Raw genomic sequence first — 16,644 nt, 5'->3', positions numbered from 1 at the left:
GGACGTCAGCAAAGACTTCTCCTTTTTCTTTTTCTTTTCAGTCCTACTCCTACTAGGGTTGCTGCGCGCGCTGATTTCCCGCCGCCTCCACCCAAACACAAACACTGCCCGCCCAATTCCTCGTCGACGGCGGCGGCGCCGAGGGCGAAGCAAGAAGCCGGCCGCCGCAGGCACGGTCGCGGTACGCCTCTACTCAGCGAACTGTCTTTGTTTCAGTCGCAGCACTCCTGTTCCTCATTTTGCTTGCGCCGCGCGCCGTTGATTCCACCCATCGATCGCGATGTGCGCTGCAAATTCTTGTTTTCCTCGTAATTATTGGCGCACGGAGTAATTCCTCTGTGAGTGGTGCGGAAGCTGTATTTACCGTGATTTTTTTCTCGATAAAAGACGCTTTATTACTTACAATGTTTAAGCATTACACCCGGCCTCTACAATTTTACCGTGATTTGGTTTCATCAAACAACATGTTGAGCATGCTAGTAGTTCTCTGCCATTTTTACTGGCCAGTTGTTAGATTCATTCATGAGAATTATTTTAGTGGCCAAGCAGTAACAGAAACGATTGTTGTAATGTACTCCATTTTTGTATTGATAGTTCCTCCTCCAGATGCTATCATCATCAAGGGTTCTCAGCACGAGAGCCGCTCCACTATATACACGATTGCATGTTAAGTACACCACCTACCACTACCAGTACCTTTACTTTTGACATTGGGGTTTCCCTTCTTTTCAAACAGTTCCTAACTGAAAATATAGCCTCTCATTTCTTGCCTCAACAGAGTTTTGTGGAATGTGTTCTGATAATTAAACTGTGGATTTTTTCCTTGTTGCGTTCAGTTGCTTCCTTGTTTTCTTACTATTGCACGGTCCTTGTTTCCCCCTATTTTGGCGGTAAAATAATTAGCAATACATGCCCTGGGCCCGAACTTTATTCAATATGAAATAGTTTGATCACTCCCACTGTTCTGTCAGGAGTGAGCTAGGTATAGATTCTTGCACCTGTGTGCGTTAATGCCCTGAAACATTGGGGTTCAGTGTCCAAGGGCTCTTAATATATACTCCCTCCGTTCTTTTTTAATTGACTCGGATTTAGTATAAGTTTGTACTAAATTTGAGTCAATTAAAAAGGAACGGAGGGAGTAATAACTTGAATAGCCCTTTAATCTTCTAGGATGTTGTTTACCTATCAGTGTGTCAGCCCCCTGCTTTCCCTGCTGACTGAGTGGTTCTTATATGTTGCTTCCTCATATTCAGGTCACACAATTTTTCAGCACTTGTACCACCAAAACATTTCGTTTGCCAAGGCTTAAATCTTTTCAAGCTAGCAATCGGTTGATGTCTTCCTGCTTTCACCAATTCCAGATGATGGCCAATGACACAAATGGCAATTCACGCACTGATATTCGGAGAAACTATCAAGTCGTGGTTGCTGCTACCCGTGAGATGGGCATTGGGAAGGATGGGACATTGCCATGGAAGCTGCCTGGTGACCTTAAATACTTTAAGGAGCTTACAATGGCTACATCAGACCCCTCGAAGAAAAATGCTGTTATAATGGGAAGGAAAACGTGGGAAAGCATACCCCCTAAGTTTAGACCATTGCCGGGTCGCTTGAATGTTATACTGACTTCTTCTGGCAGCTCTGATTATGCAATAGTCGAGAATGTTGTTGTCTGTGGAAGCTTGGATGCTTCCTTAAAACTATTAGCATCAACTCCCTACAGCTTAATCATTGAGAAAGCTTTTGTAATAGGGGGTGGACAGGTGCTGAGGTGAGTTATTTGCTTTTGTAGGAATATTTGTTTGAGGAGCATTTTTTCTAGGTATTCTGGCATCATATTTGGTGTTCGCTTTAACCACACAATTCTGCCGCAGGGAATCTCTAAATGCATCTGCATGTGAGGCCATCCATCTTACTGACATAGAGTCGACCATTGAGTGTGACACTTTCATTCCTCCTGTTGATCTATCAGTCTTCCACCTGTGGTTTTCATCTGCTCCAGTTCTGGAGAACAATATTAGGCATTCTTTTGTGAGCTTTGTTCGTGTTAGAAAATCAGTAGCAGAAGTTCACAATTCAAATGTCAGTGAATTACCTGGCAATGATACTAAGAACGAAAAGTTTGAAATTCAGAACTTTTCATTTCTACCTAAGAGTATCTTCGAAAAGCATGATGAGTATCAGTATCTCAATCTTGTTCAAGATGTAATACGAAGTGGTGTTCGGAAAAATGACAGAACAGGAACAGGAACATTATCAAAATTTGGTTGCCAGGTGCTTTTTCCTCACTATTTTTTCAGTATTTATATTTTTATTTGATGGAAATAAAGTTAGTGACTATTTTGTTAATTCCAGATGCGGTTTAACTTGAGGAGGAATTTTCCATTACTCACAACGAAGGTACTGCGTGTGCTCTGTCTTCAATATATGCACTTCTTATTTTCGAACATAACAGTTCTGGAGTCGGTGCATGCTGCTAGAAATATGGAAGGCAATGCTAACCTATCATTTTGGTAAATTAAGAATTGAAGGTAAGAAAACATGGATAAGCTAAAGTTGATCTCTTAGTAAGAAAGATAATGCATATTTCTCCATTGTACAAGATGACTTTTTCTAGACATACGTCTTCTGGTTAATTTTAATCTTAACATAGTTTTAGGAGTTAGCTAGCATTAAATTTTAGAGCTGGCACTAAGTGATAATCCATTGTTAGAGATAACACTAAACGATAATCCATTGTTAGAGATAACACGAAGTATGTGCTTCATGTAGATAATTTAGACCCTGCAAACCCACTTTCTTGAATGCACTAACAATTCTTAATCCAGTACACGTGCATTTCAGTTCACAATAACATGTTTACAATTTGGAAGGAACCAGTTAATTTCTGATAAAGAATCTAAAATCCTCACATTCTTAATTGGGTTTTTATTTTTATTTTAAATCCTGACTAATATTAATGTATGACAATAGACACTCACAGATATCCTTACATCTTACTCCCTCTGTTCTCCAAAAGAAGGTGCACAGTTAACTTTGACCAAAAACTAGTCCAGCAATACCTGATTCGATGTTATGCAAAATTGATATCATCAGATTCATATTCAAAAGAAGTTTCAAATGGTATAATTTTTGTGGCACATAACCCACATTATATTGGTCGAATGTTTCATGTTTGGTCAAAGTTGAATCTCGAAGAAGGGCGTGCTTCTCAGGAAAGGAGGGAGTAGCTTTTAAATCCCATGGTCCAATAAACCACAACATATGGAGGCCAATTAGATTTTAAGCTCCTTTATTATTAATTTGTTTTATTTGTGTCCAGCTGACATCAAAAAAATTGGGAGTATTAGCTTATACATCTGTAAAAAAACTTTAAATCCTTGACAGAAAATTTTGGTGCACTTCTTTGTGTTCTCGTTTGATATAATGTGTTATTTCTTCTTTATGTTGTTTTTACTAGAGGGTGTTTTGGCGTGGTGTTCTTGAAGAGCTGTTGTGGTTCATCAGTGGTTCAACAAATGCGAAGGTAGTTGAATATTTCTTTTATTTGTACACTTCTAGAATTTACATAATGCAAAGACACTTTTGGTGTTGGTGTCTAGGCTATGATGGTAAAAACACAGGTAATGCACTTTCCTCAAAGAGGACAGCGAACTCCTGTGGGCACGGAAATGTTTCCGATTAAGGATGTTTCTTGATAATATACCCTGCCATGCACCTTAAAACATGGTTTGCATAAGCATTTTTGGCCATTACGCCCATGTTTAATCAAGTACAATGACTACTTTTTGAACTTGCCTTTTCTGAATACAAATCTTATTGAAACTAGACCTTCTGGTGTTCATCGAGTATTTTCCCAATCAATACAAATAGGCAATCATATGCATGTTAATTTACTTGCTATTCATGCTATTTTTTTTTTTATATTTGAAGGCAGCTTATGTGTTTAAGCTGTTTGAGTCAACTCTATTGAGCTTCTGCATGCAAGTATGATATCCTAGTTATATTTGTATTTTTGTTCTGTTGGCTGCATTTCAGGACTAGATAGTATATTGGTTATATTGCTGTAATGCATCAATGGTTCATGTCATCATAAAGTTATTAAATTGCTATTTGGGGTAGGAGGAAATATTTTTTACTTTTTTCATGTCAGTGTACATAAATTTTTGTTTACAGGTTTTACAGGAAAAAAACATTCACATATGGGATGGCAATGCTTCGAGGGAGTATCTTGACAGGTACATGTCTTGGATATAACTGCTTAGAGAAACAATATAACATCTCCAAACTTTATCTGCCTGGGATATTTTCTAGTATTGGTTTATCACAACGAGAAGAGGGTGACTTGGGACCAGTATATGGATTTCAGTGGAGACACTTTGGTGCTGAGTAAGCTTACATTGATTTAGAAATCATTCCCGCTTGCTCCTTCACTGTGTCATCTTACAACCATTGCGACACATTTCACAGATATACCAACATGTATGCTGATTACACGGGTAAAGGTTATGATCAGTTACTTGATGTAATCAACAAGATCAAGAATAACCCTGATGATAGGCGAATCATTCTGTCTGCATGGAATCCAACAGATCTCAAGAAGATGGCACTTCCACCTTGCCACATGTTTGCACAGGTTAGTATAGGTCACGGATAGTTTTTTTCCTCATTATTTGTTATCTGGGAAATCCATAACTTCACGTGCAAAATTGGGTTGTATAAATCTTTATGTTAGTGCAATTCTGTACATGACCGTATCTTATGCCAAAAATGATAAGCATTTTATTTGTATTAGATCGAAGTTTCTTGACGAAGCTTTGTATAGGCTCTAAGGCTCCCTTCTGTGAGGATCGCAGATTATTTTCTGTGCCCTGTTTGCTCATATACTTGTGGGTTCCACAAAAGAAAATGCTCCAAAGCTATATATCTGCCTGCAAGTCAAATAGTACGATGCTTTCTGACGTGGATATTTTGTTGAAAATAGTTGGGTTCATAAATCATCCCCCCTGATTACTTTTATGGATAGCTGTGCTATTTTCTTCTCTTGTCAGCTCATTTAAAAATCTTGATTTATATAGCTTGCTGAAATTTGCAGTTTTATGTTGAGAATGGAGAGTTATCATGTCAGATGTATCAACGCTCAGCTGACATGGGACTTGGCGTGCCATTCAACATTGCGTCTTATGCTCTTCTGACATGTATGATTGCGCAAGTTTGTGGTAAGTTTTCACTTGATGTTCTTTTTATCAGTCTCACTTATATTTGTGTAAAGACAGCAAAATCACGTTAAAGTACCTGCTCGTTTTGTTCATCGCAATTTGGTTCGTTGATGAACACATGACGTGTTTTTGGCTTGGGTAGCATATATTATGGAACAACTTAGGTACCACCATGAAGATGGTTGGACGGTACATCGTAGCGGATTGGGGAGTAGAACATAGGTTTATACGAGGAAGAGATTGATAAATTACCATCGTATTGCTTGATTCTATGTGTTCCATGCTGGCTTGATCCACAAGTTGGATCTCTTCGAACTCAAGACTGAACCATAGCTTTGCCTTCCTAGTTCAGCTGGGCTCTTCCTAATTTAACCACCCAAGAAGGATACTTACTCCTTGATTTATTCTTTTCTTGAACTTCCTAACTATCTCTAACATAACAGATCTAATGCCTTTCGTAGGTATACCTAGCTCCTGCTGCCTTGTGCATCCACAACAATAACATATTATCTGAAAGTCTACCCCTTCCCCCTGAAAAGGCAAAAGAACAAATCCAGTAAACAAACTAATTGTCTATCCCTTGTTTTTCTACGTGTGCAGATCTTTGTCCTGGAGAATTTGTCCATGTTATAGGTGATGCTCATGTCTACAGCACACATGTTCGAGCTTTGGAGGAACAAATTAAGAAGCAGCCTAAGCCTTTTCCTGTAAGCATTTCTTGAGCATAACATAGTATTGTATAAAAAGCAACTGGACATATACTAACTCTGGCTGTACATTTAGGTAATTTATTTATCTGTTTATGTTTTACATTTGATATCATTTGCAGATTTTGAAGATAAATCCTCTGAAGAAGGATATTGATTCATTTGTTGCTTCAGATTTTAAACTGGTTTGCTATGATCCTCACCAGAAAATAGAAATGAAGATGGCAGTGTAATGAGTTAGCATTCTCCATTTGTACAAGTATATGATACCTATTATTGATGGTATCCTTGTAAACCAAGATACGTGGTAGAAACTCTAGGCAACTTCTTTTTCATTGAATGGTTGATGTCTTGGTGGAGGATAGTCACATTTTAACCATGGCATAAGCTGGCGAACGTACGCCAAAGAGATGGGAGTCGGATCGCAAAATGTAGAGCTTCTGCTGCCAATAGCAAGGTGGTTTGCAACCACAATGTGCTTTCTAGGGCACTGACATTAGCTCTGGGGAGATGATAATTCATGGCTGCTATTTAGATAAAATTGAGGGCTGATATTATAACACTTTAGCCACTTTGTCTGGCATCTGAACCTATGAGTTGCAACACCGATTATCTGCCAAGTATAATGAAACTGGTGCAAGTTCATCGTCATTCGAATCAAATTTATAGTACTAACATTATCGGGACAATCCTTTTGATAGTTTGGTCGATATATTATTCTTAAAACTTCAGACAAGAGAAAATAGTACTGGGCCCCTTAAACATGGCGTGCATGTACTTTTTGTCAAGTTGGAAACGGTTCAAATTTGTCAATAAACTTTGATTGTGGAGTTGTGAGGTTTTGTTTTTATGAAATCGTGCAAATACTTTCTTTTGATACACCTAGACATGCATTCTCTCTCTGTTTATCTACGGAACATCCCCATCATACATCACTACTGCTGCATTCGCTGCCCTAGGCCTCCTGTAGACGTGTCTAGGCAGTAGCATTTTGGTGTGTTGCTGGATTTCATGTTGTAATGCTGATCTCTCTTACTTGTAGTCATCTTTTTTAAATAAAAACCCTGAAAGTTTAGAAGCTAGGGGAGCACCGAGTGCATATTCTTATAGGAGAGCTAGGGGAGTTATGAGGAGCAAACCGTGGTATCCGGGATTCAAACCCAGGTTGCTAGGTAGCTGAGTGCACTCCTGCTTGAGGAAGCCCGAAATAAGACAAGATTGGGTTTGTGTTAACCCTGTTTTGCACATGCAAGAACGAACGGTATGGCCTAATGCAAGCAACTAACTAAGGACACAAGTGAAAGAACAAGAATACAGCCTAGAGGAGAGGTGAATATGTTGTTTAAAACATTTTATGTTAGGGGCTTGAGCAAGTGTGGTATAAAACTAACGTTTAACTAGATAAACACAAAACTTACATAATAGGGTTTACCTATATGCACCAACAACTTATGCTAATCAAGACAAACAACAATTTGAGAGCAAGAGATATAACTTCAAGCACTAAGGCAATCATAAAGTAAAGTGCATAAGCAAAGAAGTTTGGGTTAAGGAATAACCGAGGTACGTGGTGTATCCCGAAGTTCACACCCTTGCGGGTGCTAATTTCCGTTGGACCGGTGTGGAGGCACAATGCATTCCAAATGCAACAATGGCTCACGGTATTCTCCTCTAGCATTCCGAAAAAAAGGGAAAACCTCGATCCACTATATGGAACACTTGAAGGTGATCACCAAACTCGTACACGCTTGGTTTAAGCTCCATAACTTAATTGGGAAGCTCCCAAGTAATCTCCACGAAGGTCAAATGTTAAAGACAAACTCCACAACAATTGAAGGCTCCCAAGTAATTACCACCATGGTCATAAGGCTAGAAAAGGCTAACAAACCTTCTAGGGTTCCACGAACCCAAGAGTTACAATCTTCGAGTACAAGCATCCGAGAGTAATAGTTCATGAACTTTCACTTCATCTAATCTCCATAGAGAACTCAAATAGATACATCATATGCAATGGCAAGAACACAAATTCTCAAATCCTTCACTCCTAAATTCCACCAAAGCTACAAATATTATGTGGGAATAAGGGAGGAAAAACAAAGGAATGAATTCACAGAAGACTTGAAGATATAGATGCAAAATGTTCCCCTCACTAAGAGAAGATTTTGATTGTTGGAAATGTACATCTAGTTCTCGTCTCCCTTCCTCCTAAAAAAGATTCAAGAATTATAGGAGAAATCAAGAGATAGGTCAAAGTCAAACTCTTTAAGGTCTTCAAGTTTCTGAGGTTATTACTGGTCCAATTTCTAGGCATCCAGGCGCACGTGGTCACCTCTCAGAACACCCCCCCCCCCCCCCCCACCACCCAAAAAAAATGGCAGAAAGACCGAAGGGAAAATGTTCATAACTTGAGCATCCAGACTCTGATTTCGATGAACTCGGGCTTGTTTTGAAAATAACAAGAAGATCTACAAGTTAATGCAGAGAAACATCATACTCGAACAACAACAACAACAACAACAACAACAACCAAGCCTTTCAGTCCCAAACAAGTTGGGGTAGGCTAGAATTGAAACCCATAAGATCTCGAAGCCAAGTCATGGTTCCGGAACGTGGATAGTTAACTTCCACGCACCCCTGTCCATGGCTAAATCTTTGTCGATATTCCAAACCTTCAGATCTCTCTTAACGGACTCCTCCCATGTCAAGTTTGGTCTACCACGATGACAAGGGATTAACTTGTCAATGCCTATGGATTGTAGGCTAGGGTTTAGTTAGAAGTAGAGGGTAAGTAGATCTCGAAGGTTTCAGCCGAAAAGTACTCGACGATTGTGAAAACTAGGGTTTGCAGACAATGATTCGGTTCATTCTTTGTCCCTCGACTCCCCCTTATATATGAGGTGAAGCCGAGGGATTCGTGCTATACAAGTTTACAGAGTCCGGGACGGTTTCTAACTCATCCCGCCAGATTACAAACAACACTTCCTATTACAACTCTATCTTTCCTTAGTAAATCTTGGGCTCCCGAATCTTCTTATTCTTCGGGTATTGGGCCTCCAGTAAACCCCGGGTACCATCTTCGGCAGGCCCATTTGGGATGCCTATGTCAGTAGCCCCCGAGATTTTGCTTGAATCGTAGAGTCAGGGAAAATCTCCATTGTTTATTTTTACTCGAAAGCTTTAACCTTTTATATTTCTTCACATAAAATTCTATATTGTACAGGGATACTGGTAATTGGGGCTAGTTCATCTGACGGATCAGGTACTAGTTAACTGCTCTAGTGGCAATCCGCAAAAACCTACTTCAAAATCACGTCCCCGGACATGATCTCGGGATACTGGTGTAAACGTCGACAGGTGCCGCTTAAGGTCTTACCATTCTGTCGAGTCCCAGTCAAATTTATCGGGTACCTAACGCGTCCGTTAGGATTTTTCTTCGTATCTGTTGATACGGATAAAAGTAGCAGACGCGATCTTTGGCGATGCCACGCCCAGTGAACGGATCTGGGTCTTACCTTCGCAAATTTGCGGCATTCAGAAATTGATCGCAACTTCGGCGTTCTGAGAATATATTGTCGAGTGCTTTTCCGGCTGTTGGAATGGCACATTTTATCGAGTCATATATGACTTATATTGTTCTCCCGATGGGAGTATATGTAGAGTTAATTATAACTCGAAATATACTCTCTTGTTTTTCTATTTTTGTTAATTTCATCGGGCACGCGAACAGCGTTCCCGATGGGAGTAACTTGAGGCTACAACCAAGAACTTGTGCTTGGTTGTAGGCTCAACATTTTAGTCCACCTTGTCGCTATATTTTCATTATTTCCCAATATGATCTCTTTCTTCTTCTCTCTTTTTTTTTTATCTCTCGGGTGCGCGAACAGCGTTCTCGATGGGAGTAGCCCCCGAGGCTACAGCCAAGGACTTGTGCTTGGTTGTAGGCTCCCGCAATTTCTATATTTATCATACTCGAAAATTTACTTTTTTCTGAAGTAGCCCCCGAGCATTTGGGCAAAAACTTGTATTTGACCAAAGGTTCCCGAGGTATTGAATAATTCTTTCTGTCGCCGTTTTTCTTGTCGACATACTTCCCTTAATCAAATTTACTTCATCCTCCTCGAATAGTCGTGATTTTTCTGCCCCTGTGGGTCCATTGCTTCGACTACGTTGACACGTCGTGCAAGTAGTGGACACACGTCCTCCGCTTTTCCTGGCGCACGTACGGTAACGCCTATTTCAGTAAAAATACTCTTTTGCCCTTGTGTCTAGAAGATCCATCCTCACCACACGATTTCTTCATCCAACGGCACACTGCTTCACCCGAATCTTATATAAACCCTTCTTCAACCTTCGTTCATCCCCTCGCTTGCGCCGCTCACCTGTTCCTCTTCGCAAAACTTCCCCTGCGCCCAACTCTCTCCAATCTTCCGTACGCACATACATTGCTCTGCTCACTGCCGTTGATGCCACCGCGCACGCGTCTGACTCGCCACAGCACGCCGGAATCCAAGATGGCCGCCGAGGATCTTGAGTGGGAGAGATCCAAAATCTCCAATCAAGACATCAACACGCTGAAGAGGCTCGGCCTCATGACGAAGGAGAACGCCATCCGCTTTCCTAGCGAAGAAAGCTACCCCAAGCCTCCAATGGAGTATCGGGTTAGTTTTGTTGATCATCTGATCCGCGGCCTTTCAACCCCAATCCACGATTTCCTCCGCGGCCTTCTTTTTGTTTATGGGATTCAATCGCACCGGTTGACTCCCAATTCCATCCTTCACATTTCTATTTTTATCACACTTTGCGAATGCTTCCTCGGAATCACTCCCAATTGGGCTCTGTGGAAGCGCATTTTCTGCCTCCGCCGTAATGGCTCCCACAACGTCACTTATAACATAGGTGGCGTTGTTATCTGTGTTCGGACTGATGTCGATTATTTCGACGTCAAGTTTCCTGATTCTGTCCAAGGATGGCGCAAAAAGTGGCTCTACATCCACGAAGAAAGCGCCAATTCTGTGGAGCACAACATAGTTCCTTTCGACGGAAGTGCCAAGATTCAGCGTCGCCGTTCCTGGGATGCCGAAGCTTCTGAAGAAGAGAAAAAAGCGACAGAGGCGCTCATGGCTCGTATCCGTCATCTTCAAAACACTCGAGGCAAAGAGCTATCTGGTGTTCAAATTACTGCCTACTTCCTTAGGATTAGAGTGCAGCCTCTTCAGGCTCGCAAAAATCCCCTTTGGACGTATTCTGGTGAAAATGACGCCAACAGAATCTCCAGTGATCTTTCTGTAAAGGACTTGGAAAAATTGGTTCGAAGAATTTCTCGATTAGGCAAGAAGGATCCTATTCCCTCCTCCTGTCGAGTGGAACCATACAGTGCTTCCAATCCTCTTCCCGAGGTATTTTGTCTTCTCGAAGTTTTATCTTGTTTTGAACTGTTCCTCGTATCTTATTTGCAGTGGTATCTCACTTATTCTCTTTTGTCACTATTTCTTTGTAGAATCATCCTACTATGGCCTCCCTTCCTCCTCTTCCTGAGGATGGAGAGGTCGAAGAAAGAGCCGTTGTCGATGATGTCAACCAGGAGACCCCCTCTTTTGTGAATGAACCCGCAGATTCTCGAAAATCTGCGGGATCTCTGAAGGATGCTGCCTCTGAAGATACAACATCAGCGCAATCTCCTCCTCCTGCTGTTTCTCCGAAGAGCAAAAGGAAAAGGAGCAATGCCGAAGATTCCGGGACCTCGAAACCCGAAGAAACTGCTCCTGCACCTCAAAAAGCAACTTATGATCCATACATCGAGAGTATCATCAGCTCGTAGGTTCCTTGCTCTTTTCCTTTTCTATTTGAAGAATTTTATTTTGCCTTGCTTTTTATGCTGCCACTATTTTGTCGCAGTGATGATGAAGAAACACCAACTTTAGATGTGGCTGCTCGTACGAGCACGTCACATACTTTAGTTATTTCAGAAAAACCAGTTGAAGGGGAGGAATCGTCGCCTCCTCAACAAAATGTTAATACATCTACTCCTCCTTCGAGCCCCCGTGCCCCTTCACCAAAAAGGGCACGGGTTGAAAAGATTGTTGATCCTGCCCCTCAGTTGGGCAGTTCGTCGACTCTGCTCTTAGATGATGTAAGTTTGTCGGCATCTATATTTTCCTTATTTTGTTTTTTCACACCTTTTCTCTTTTTCATGCCGATGTTTCTTTTGATGTACTTACCTTTGAACAGCCAATGATCAAAGAGCTTCTTCGGATCGGGTCCCAATTTGTTGGGTACCGTGAATATGCCGCCAGAGCCGAAGGTAACGACTTTTATACTTGCTATTTTTCTTTGACTTTCTATTCCTGTTGCTTGTCGCTATTTTTTGATCTTTCTTTTCTTTCTTTTTCATATCTCGACAGAAAAACTTTCAGAGGCTAACGAACGCGCCGACGCACTGGCTCAAAAACTTGAGCAAAGTGAGGCGGCTCGCAAGAAAGCCGAACTCGCTGCTAGCAAAGCCAAGGTCGAAGCTGATGAAGCTAAGGCGAAAGCTGCTGGTGTCGAGGAACTGCAGAAGAAACTTGAGGATGCGACAGCTGCCTTGGATGAGCACAAAGCTGCACAAGCTTCTCGTGACGAAGGAATCCTCAAGCGTTTGAAGTCGCAAAGTCGACGTACTCTGAGTAATATTATCAATCCCTTTTATTTTACTGCACTTCCTGTTTCTTGGTTGTTGGTGATGTCTTGTCTCGTGTGGCAGCCCAAACAAACCAGGATTTTGATCTGGATAATCCTGTCAATGACCCTCTCCTTGATGCACTTTCTCTTCTGGAGTTCCATGGGCGCGAAATTCGTGAAGGCGTGGCCAATGCCAGTGCAAGTTTGTCGGCGTTGTTCCCCTACTTCTTCCCGAAGAAAGAGGAACCTTCGACTTTCCTTGCCCTTGCCAAGCTTTTCAATTCGTCGGAAGACCTGGGATTGAAGATGCGTCAGGAGAATATGAAGGTTGCTGTCGAGAGTACTGTTGCCCTGGTTGCTGACAGCCAACAGACGCTTGATTGGATGAAGGTTGGCGACACCAGCCAGATAGAGCATTCGAGATGGAGGTCGCTGATCAAGGCAGCCAAGCCCAACACGAAGAAGATCTTGGCGTATCTGGGGATCAAGCCAGCTTCGACTCCTAGCTCCTCGAGGCCGGAGGTCTAGTTGCATGCCTCTGTTTTTCTTTCTGTTTCTTTTGCTTCTGTCGCCAAAGTAGTCATTTGGCGACACGTACTTTCTTAACTCCACTGTAATGCCTTTGTAATTATTCCCAGAGATTAATGAAGACTTCTATCTTTGCTTGTTATTTGATGTTGTCTTGTTTATTTTTCAGTTGATATTTGATAACTATACTCCATCTTCTGCTCCTTCCAATGTTTCGCCTTCTTCTTCCCGCGCGAGGAAAGCTTTTGGTGATACCGCTCCTGTCGACGATACCTTGTCGCAAGAACTGGATGAACTTCGGCAACAACTTCAGTATGCGAAGAAGCAAACACTTGTGATGATGGAGCAATCTCGTAAGTCATCTGAAGCCGAAAAAATTGCTCTTCAACAAGCTCGCGAGGCCGTAGCTGCTAAGGAAATTGCTGCTTCCGAGGCTGAAAAGGCGACTATTCGAGAAAATTTCATGCTCGAATTAATGAATGAAGCCAGTGCAGATATGTCGGGTATGCCTGTTTCATCCGCTGATATCCTTTATCTGCATACTATTGTTTCTTTGAAGGTTTCCGCTTTTTTGTTTTGATAGGTGCCTTTACTGATGCTGCTGCCGAGGAAGAAAGGGTGAATGCTAGGACAACCCTCCTTGTTAATCTCTCCTTGGACCATGGTTCTTTGTTTTGGGCTACCCCGGAAAGGACCCGCCAAATTGTCAGATTTCAAGATCGCGCCTCTCAAACTCGCGATTTCCTCGACTTCTGTACCAAGACCTTGTCCATGGTTTACAACTCCATGTTTCCTCGCAACGTCCAACCAAAAACTCTTCCTGAATTGATGGAAAGGTTCAAGGATGCTCGCAGTATCCATGATTTTGTCAAAGCTCAACTAGTAGCTGGCGCCCGGATTTGCTCTTATCATGCTCCAAATCTGCCACTCGAAGCTTGACCTTACCCAGGTTGTCGAGAAGGTTCACCAAAAAGTAAAACGGCGGAGAGTTGGTGTTGACAGGATTAACACGAAGGTTACGCCTATAGCCGAAGAAATGATTGAGGACCTGCTTCGGATGGATGCCGACTTTTTTGCCGATGGCCATTATGCCGATTTTCTTGGTGCTGCTCCTGAGGAAAACAGAGTTACTCTTGATGACATATTGAATCAAGACTAGTTAGTTTCTTCTTGTAGATATTTCTTCTTTGTAATCCATGACTATATTGTAAAGCAATCATTATATTTCTCTGTTTGTTTAGCCCCCGAGTGTTTCGGTGACTCTTTACTATATTTATATACTTGCGAGGTTTTGAACCAAGGCATTTATATGTTTAAGGCGAATATGAGCCCCCAAGCTTTTTATTGAGCACTATTTTGTATTTTTGTTGACTCACGAGGTATTTGAATACCAAGGCAAGTTTTTTCTTTTGTCGATGAACTATATTGATATTCGTCGGAGCGAAGACTTTGGTCATGTCGATAAAGAAGAAAAGTTATATTGTCACTATCTTTATTATATTGCAGCACCGCGAGCCCGCCTCATTAAAAACCTTCTCCGGCCCCACTCGGTGCCCCGAAAAAGGAAAAGAGTGCGTCTGAAAACTCGCGGGCGTTTCAGTACATTGAAGCTTTACAAAGACTATATTTTTGACTCTAGGCGTAAAAACGCCTAAGTTGCGCCACGTTCCAGGGGTTTGGCTCCTCCACCCCTGTCTTCTTGTCCTTTATTCTGTATGCTCCTCCTCCAATTACTTCCGTGACAATGTACGGGCCAAGCCATGGTGACTCGAGTTTTTCATGACTTTTTTGCGTGAGCCGAAGAACTAGGTCTCCCACCTGAAAAGATCTTGGCCGCATAGCGTCGACTGTGGTAATTCTTCAAGTCCTGTTGATATTTGGTTACCCGAGATAATACTTCATCTCGAGCTTCATCAAGTGCGTCGACGTCGTCTTCTAGCACTCTTCTCGACGTTTCTTCATCATATTCAGCGACACGTGGAGAGTTGTGCTCTATCTCGATTGGTAGTACTGCCTCTGCTCCATGAACCAGGAAAAACGGAGTTTCCTGCGTTCTTTGTGTTTGGTGTTGTTCGGATGCTCCACAACACGCTTGGTAGTTCTTCTGGCCAGGTATGTCGAGCTTTTTCCAGTGGTCCTAACAAGCGCTTCTTGATACCATTGCAGATGATGCCATTGGCTTTCTCGACTTGCCCATTGGTTTGAGGATGTGCAACTGACGCAAAGTTCAGCTTAATACCCACCTCTTCGCAATAATCTTTGAATTCATGGGATGTGAAGTTACTGCCGTTGTACGTGACGATCTTTGTGGGGCACTCCAAATCTGAAGACGAGGCCTTTTACGAATTTTACTGCGGATGCTCCATCTGGTGAATTTATCGGCTTCGCTTCTATCCACTTTGTAAACTTATCGACAGCTACTAGCATGTACTCCTTTCCTCCTGGCCAGGATTTGTGTAACTTACCCACCATATCAAGTCCCCATTGAGCAAAGGGCCATGACAATGGTATTGGTGCTAGCTCTGCTGCTGGAGAGTGGGGTTTTGCGGCAAACCTTTGACACGCGTCGCAAGTTCTTACTATGTCCTTGGCGTCCTCGATTGCTGTCAACCAGTAGAATCCTGCCCGAAAAACCTTGGCTGCAATAGCTCGACTACTTGCGTGGTGGCCACATATTCCTTCGTGTACATCCTTCAGAATTATTCTTCCTTCTTCGGGTGTGACGCACCTTTGCAAGACGCCCGAAATACTTCGCTTATACAATTCTCCCTTGACCACCGTAAAAGCTTTGGAGCGTCGAATTACTCGCCTTGCTTCAACTGGATCATCGGGTATTTCTTTCCTCATGATGTATGATATGTACGGCTGCATCCACGGTATCTGTATCATCATGACCAAGTCCTGATCCTCTTCTTCGTCTTCTTGCTTTTCCTTGGCAGCTCCCGAGGGTTTCTTCTCCTTCTTTTTTGACTTTGTTGGCTTAGTGGATCTCTCTGTTATCTCTTCCCAGAATACACCTGGCGGGACTGGAAGGCACTGTGACCCGATGTTTGCAAGAACGTCGGCTTCGTCGTTGCTCAACCTGCTAATATGATTTACTTCGCATCCATCGAATAACTTCTCAAGCTCGTTGTACACCTCCTTGTATGCCATCATGCTATCATTGATTGCATCACATTGGTTCATAACTTGCTGAGCCACCAACTGTGAGTCGCCAAAGATTTTTAATCGAGTTGCTCCATGAGGCTTTTGCCATCTTCATCCCGTGTATGAGAGCCTCATATTCTGCTTCATTGTTAGATGCGTTAAGGAACGTCATCCGGAGGATGTACTTCAATTTGTCGCCTTCAGGTGATATGAGTACTACTCCTGCGCCAGCTCCTTCTAGTCTCTTGGACCCATCAAAGTTCATGGTCCAAGTTCTCGATAAATCTGGAGGTCCTGTATTTTGTAACTCCATCCATTCTGCGATGAAGTCTGGCAGTATTTGCGACTTTATTGCTTTTCTTTTTTCATACGTGATGTCCCGA

The 16,644-nt window shown here is 42.2% G+C and overlaps 2 protein-coding genes across 4 annotated transcripts; both read left to right on the top strand.

Moving 5' to 3' along the window:
- Positions 1 to 30: 30 nt before the first annotated feature.
- LOC127307748 (putative bifunctional dihydrofolate reductase-thymidylate synthase) lies at positions 31 to 6,577 on the top strand. 3 transcript variants are annotated; one of them, XM_071821877.1, is made up of 12 exons: positions 42 to 181; positions 595 to 666; positions 1,362 to 1,771; positions 1,875 to 2,274; positions 2,356 to 2,400; positions 3,461 to 3,526; positions 4,177 to 4,238; positions 4,315 to 4,389; positions 4,471 to 4,636; positions 5,096 to 5,219; positions 5,820 to 5,926; positions 6,049 to 6,577. In XM_071821877.1, the coding sequence occupies exons 2-12, from the start codon at positions 607 to 609 to the stop codon at positions 6,157 to 6,159; spliced, it is 1,626 nt and encodes a 541-aa protein (XP_071677978.1). In that variant the 5' UTR covers positions 42 to 181; positions 595 to 606; the 3' UTR covers positions 6,160 to 6,577. The 3 variants fall into 3 exon arrangements, with proteins under 3 accessions (XP_051194464.1, XP_051194466.1, XP_071677978.1); XM_051338504.1 differs by lacking the exon at positions 595 to 666 and having other exon boundaries at positions 31 to 181; positions 1,254 to 1,771; XM_051338506.1 differs by lacking the exon at positions 595 to 666 and having other exon boundaries at positions 33 to 181.
- Positions 6,578 to 11,578: 5,001 nt separating this feature from the next.
- Positions 11,579 to 13,201, top strand: LOC127307747 (uncharacterized). The gene is made up of 5 exons (XM_071821353.1): positions 11,579 to 11,740; positions 11,822 to 12,056; positions 12,155 to 12,227; positions 12,328 to 12,591; positions 12,669 to 13,201. Exons 3-5 carry the CDS (start codon positions 12,158 to 12,160, stop codon positions 13,112 to 13,114), a joined length of 780 nt encoding a protein of 259 aa, XP_071677454.1. The 5' UTR covers positions 11,579 to 11,740; positions 11,822 to 12,056; positions 12,155 to 12,157; the 3' UTR covers positions 13,115 to 13,201.
- The last annotated feature ends 3,443 nt before the right edge of the window (positions 13,202 to 16,644 follow it).

This window comes from Lolium perenne, chromosome 6 (genome assembly GCF_019359855.2).
Source record: "Lolium perenne isolate Kyuss_39 chromosome 6, Kyuss_2.0, whole genome shotgun sequence".
Taxonomy (NCBI): domain Eukaryota; kingdom Viridiplantae; phylum Streptophyta; class Magnoliopsida; order Poales; family Poaceae; genus Lolium; species Lolium perenne.
The sequence above is the reverse complement of the archived record's forward strand: the minus strand, read 5'-3'. Positions and strand labels throughout refer to the sequence as shown.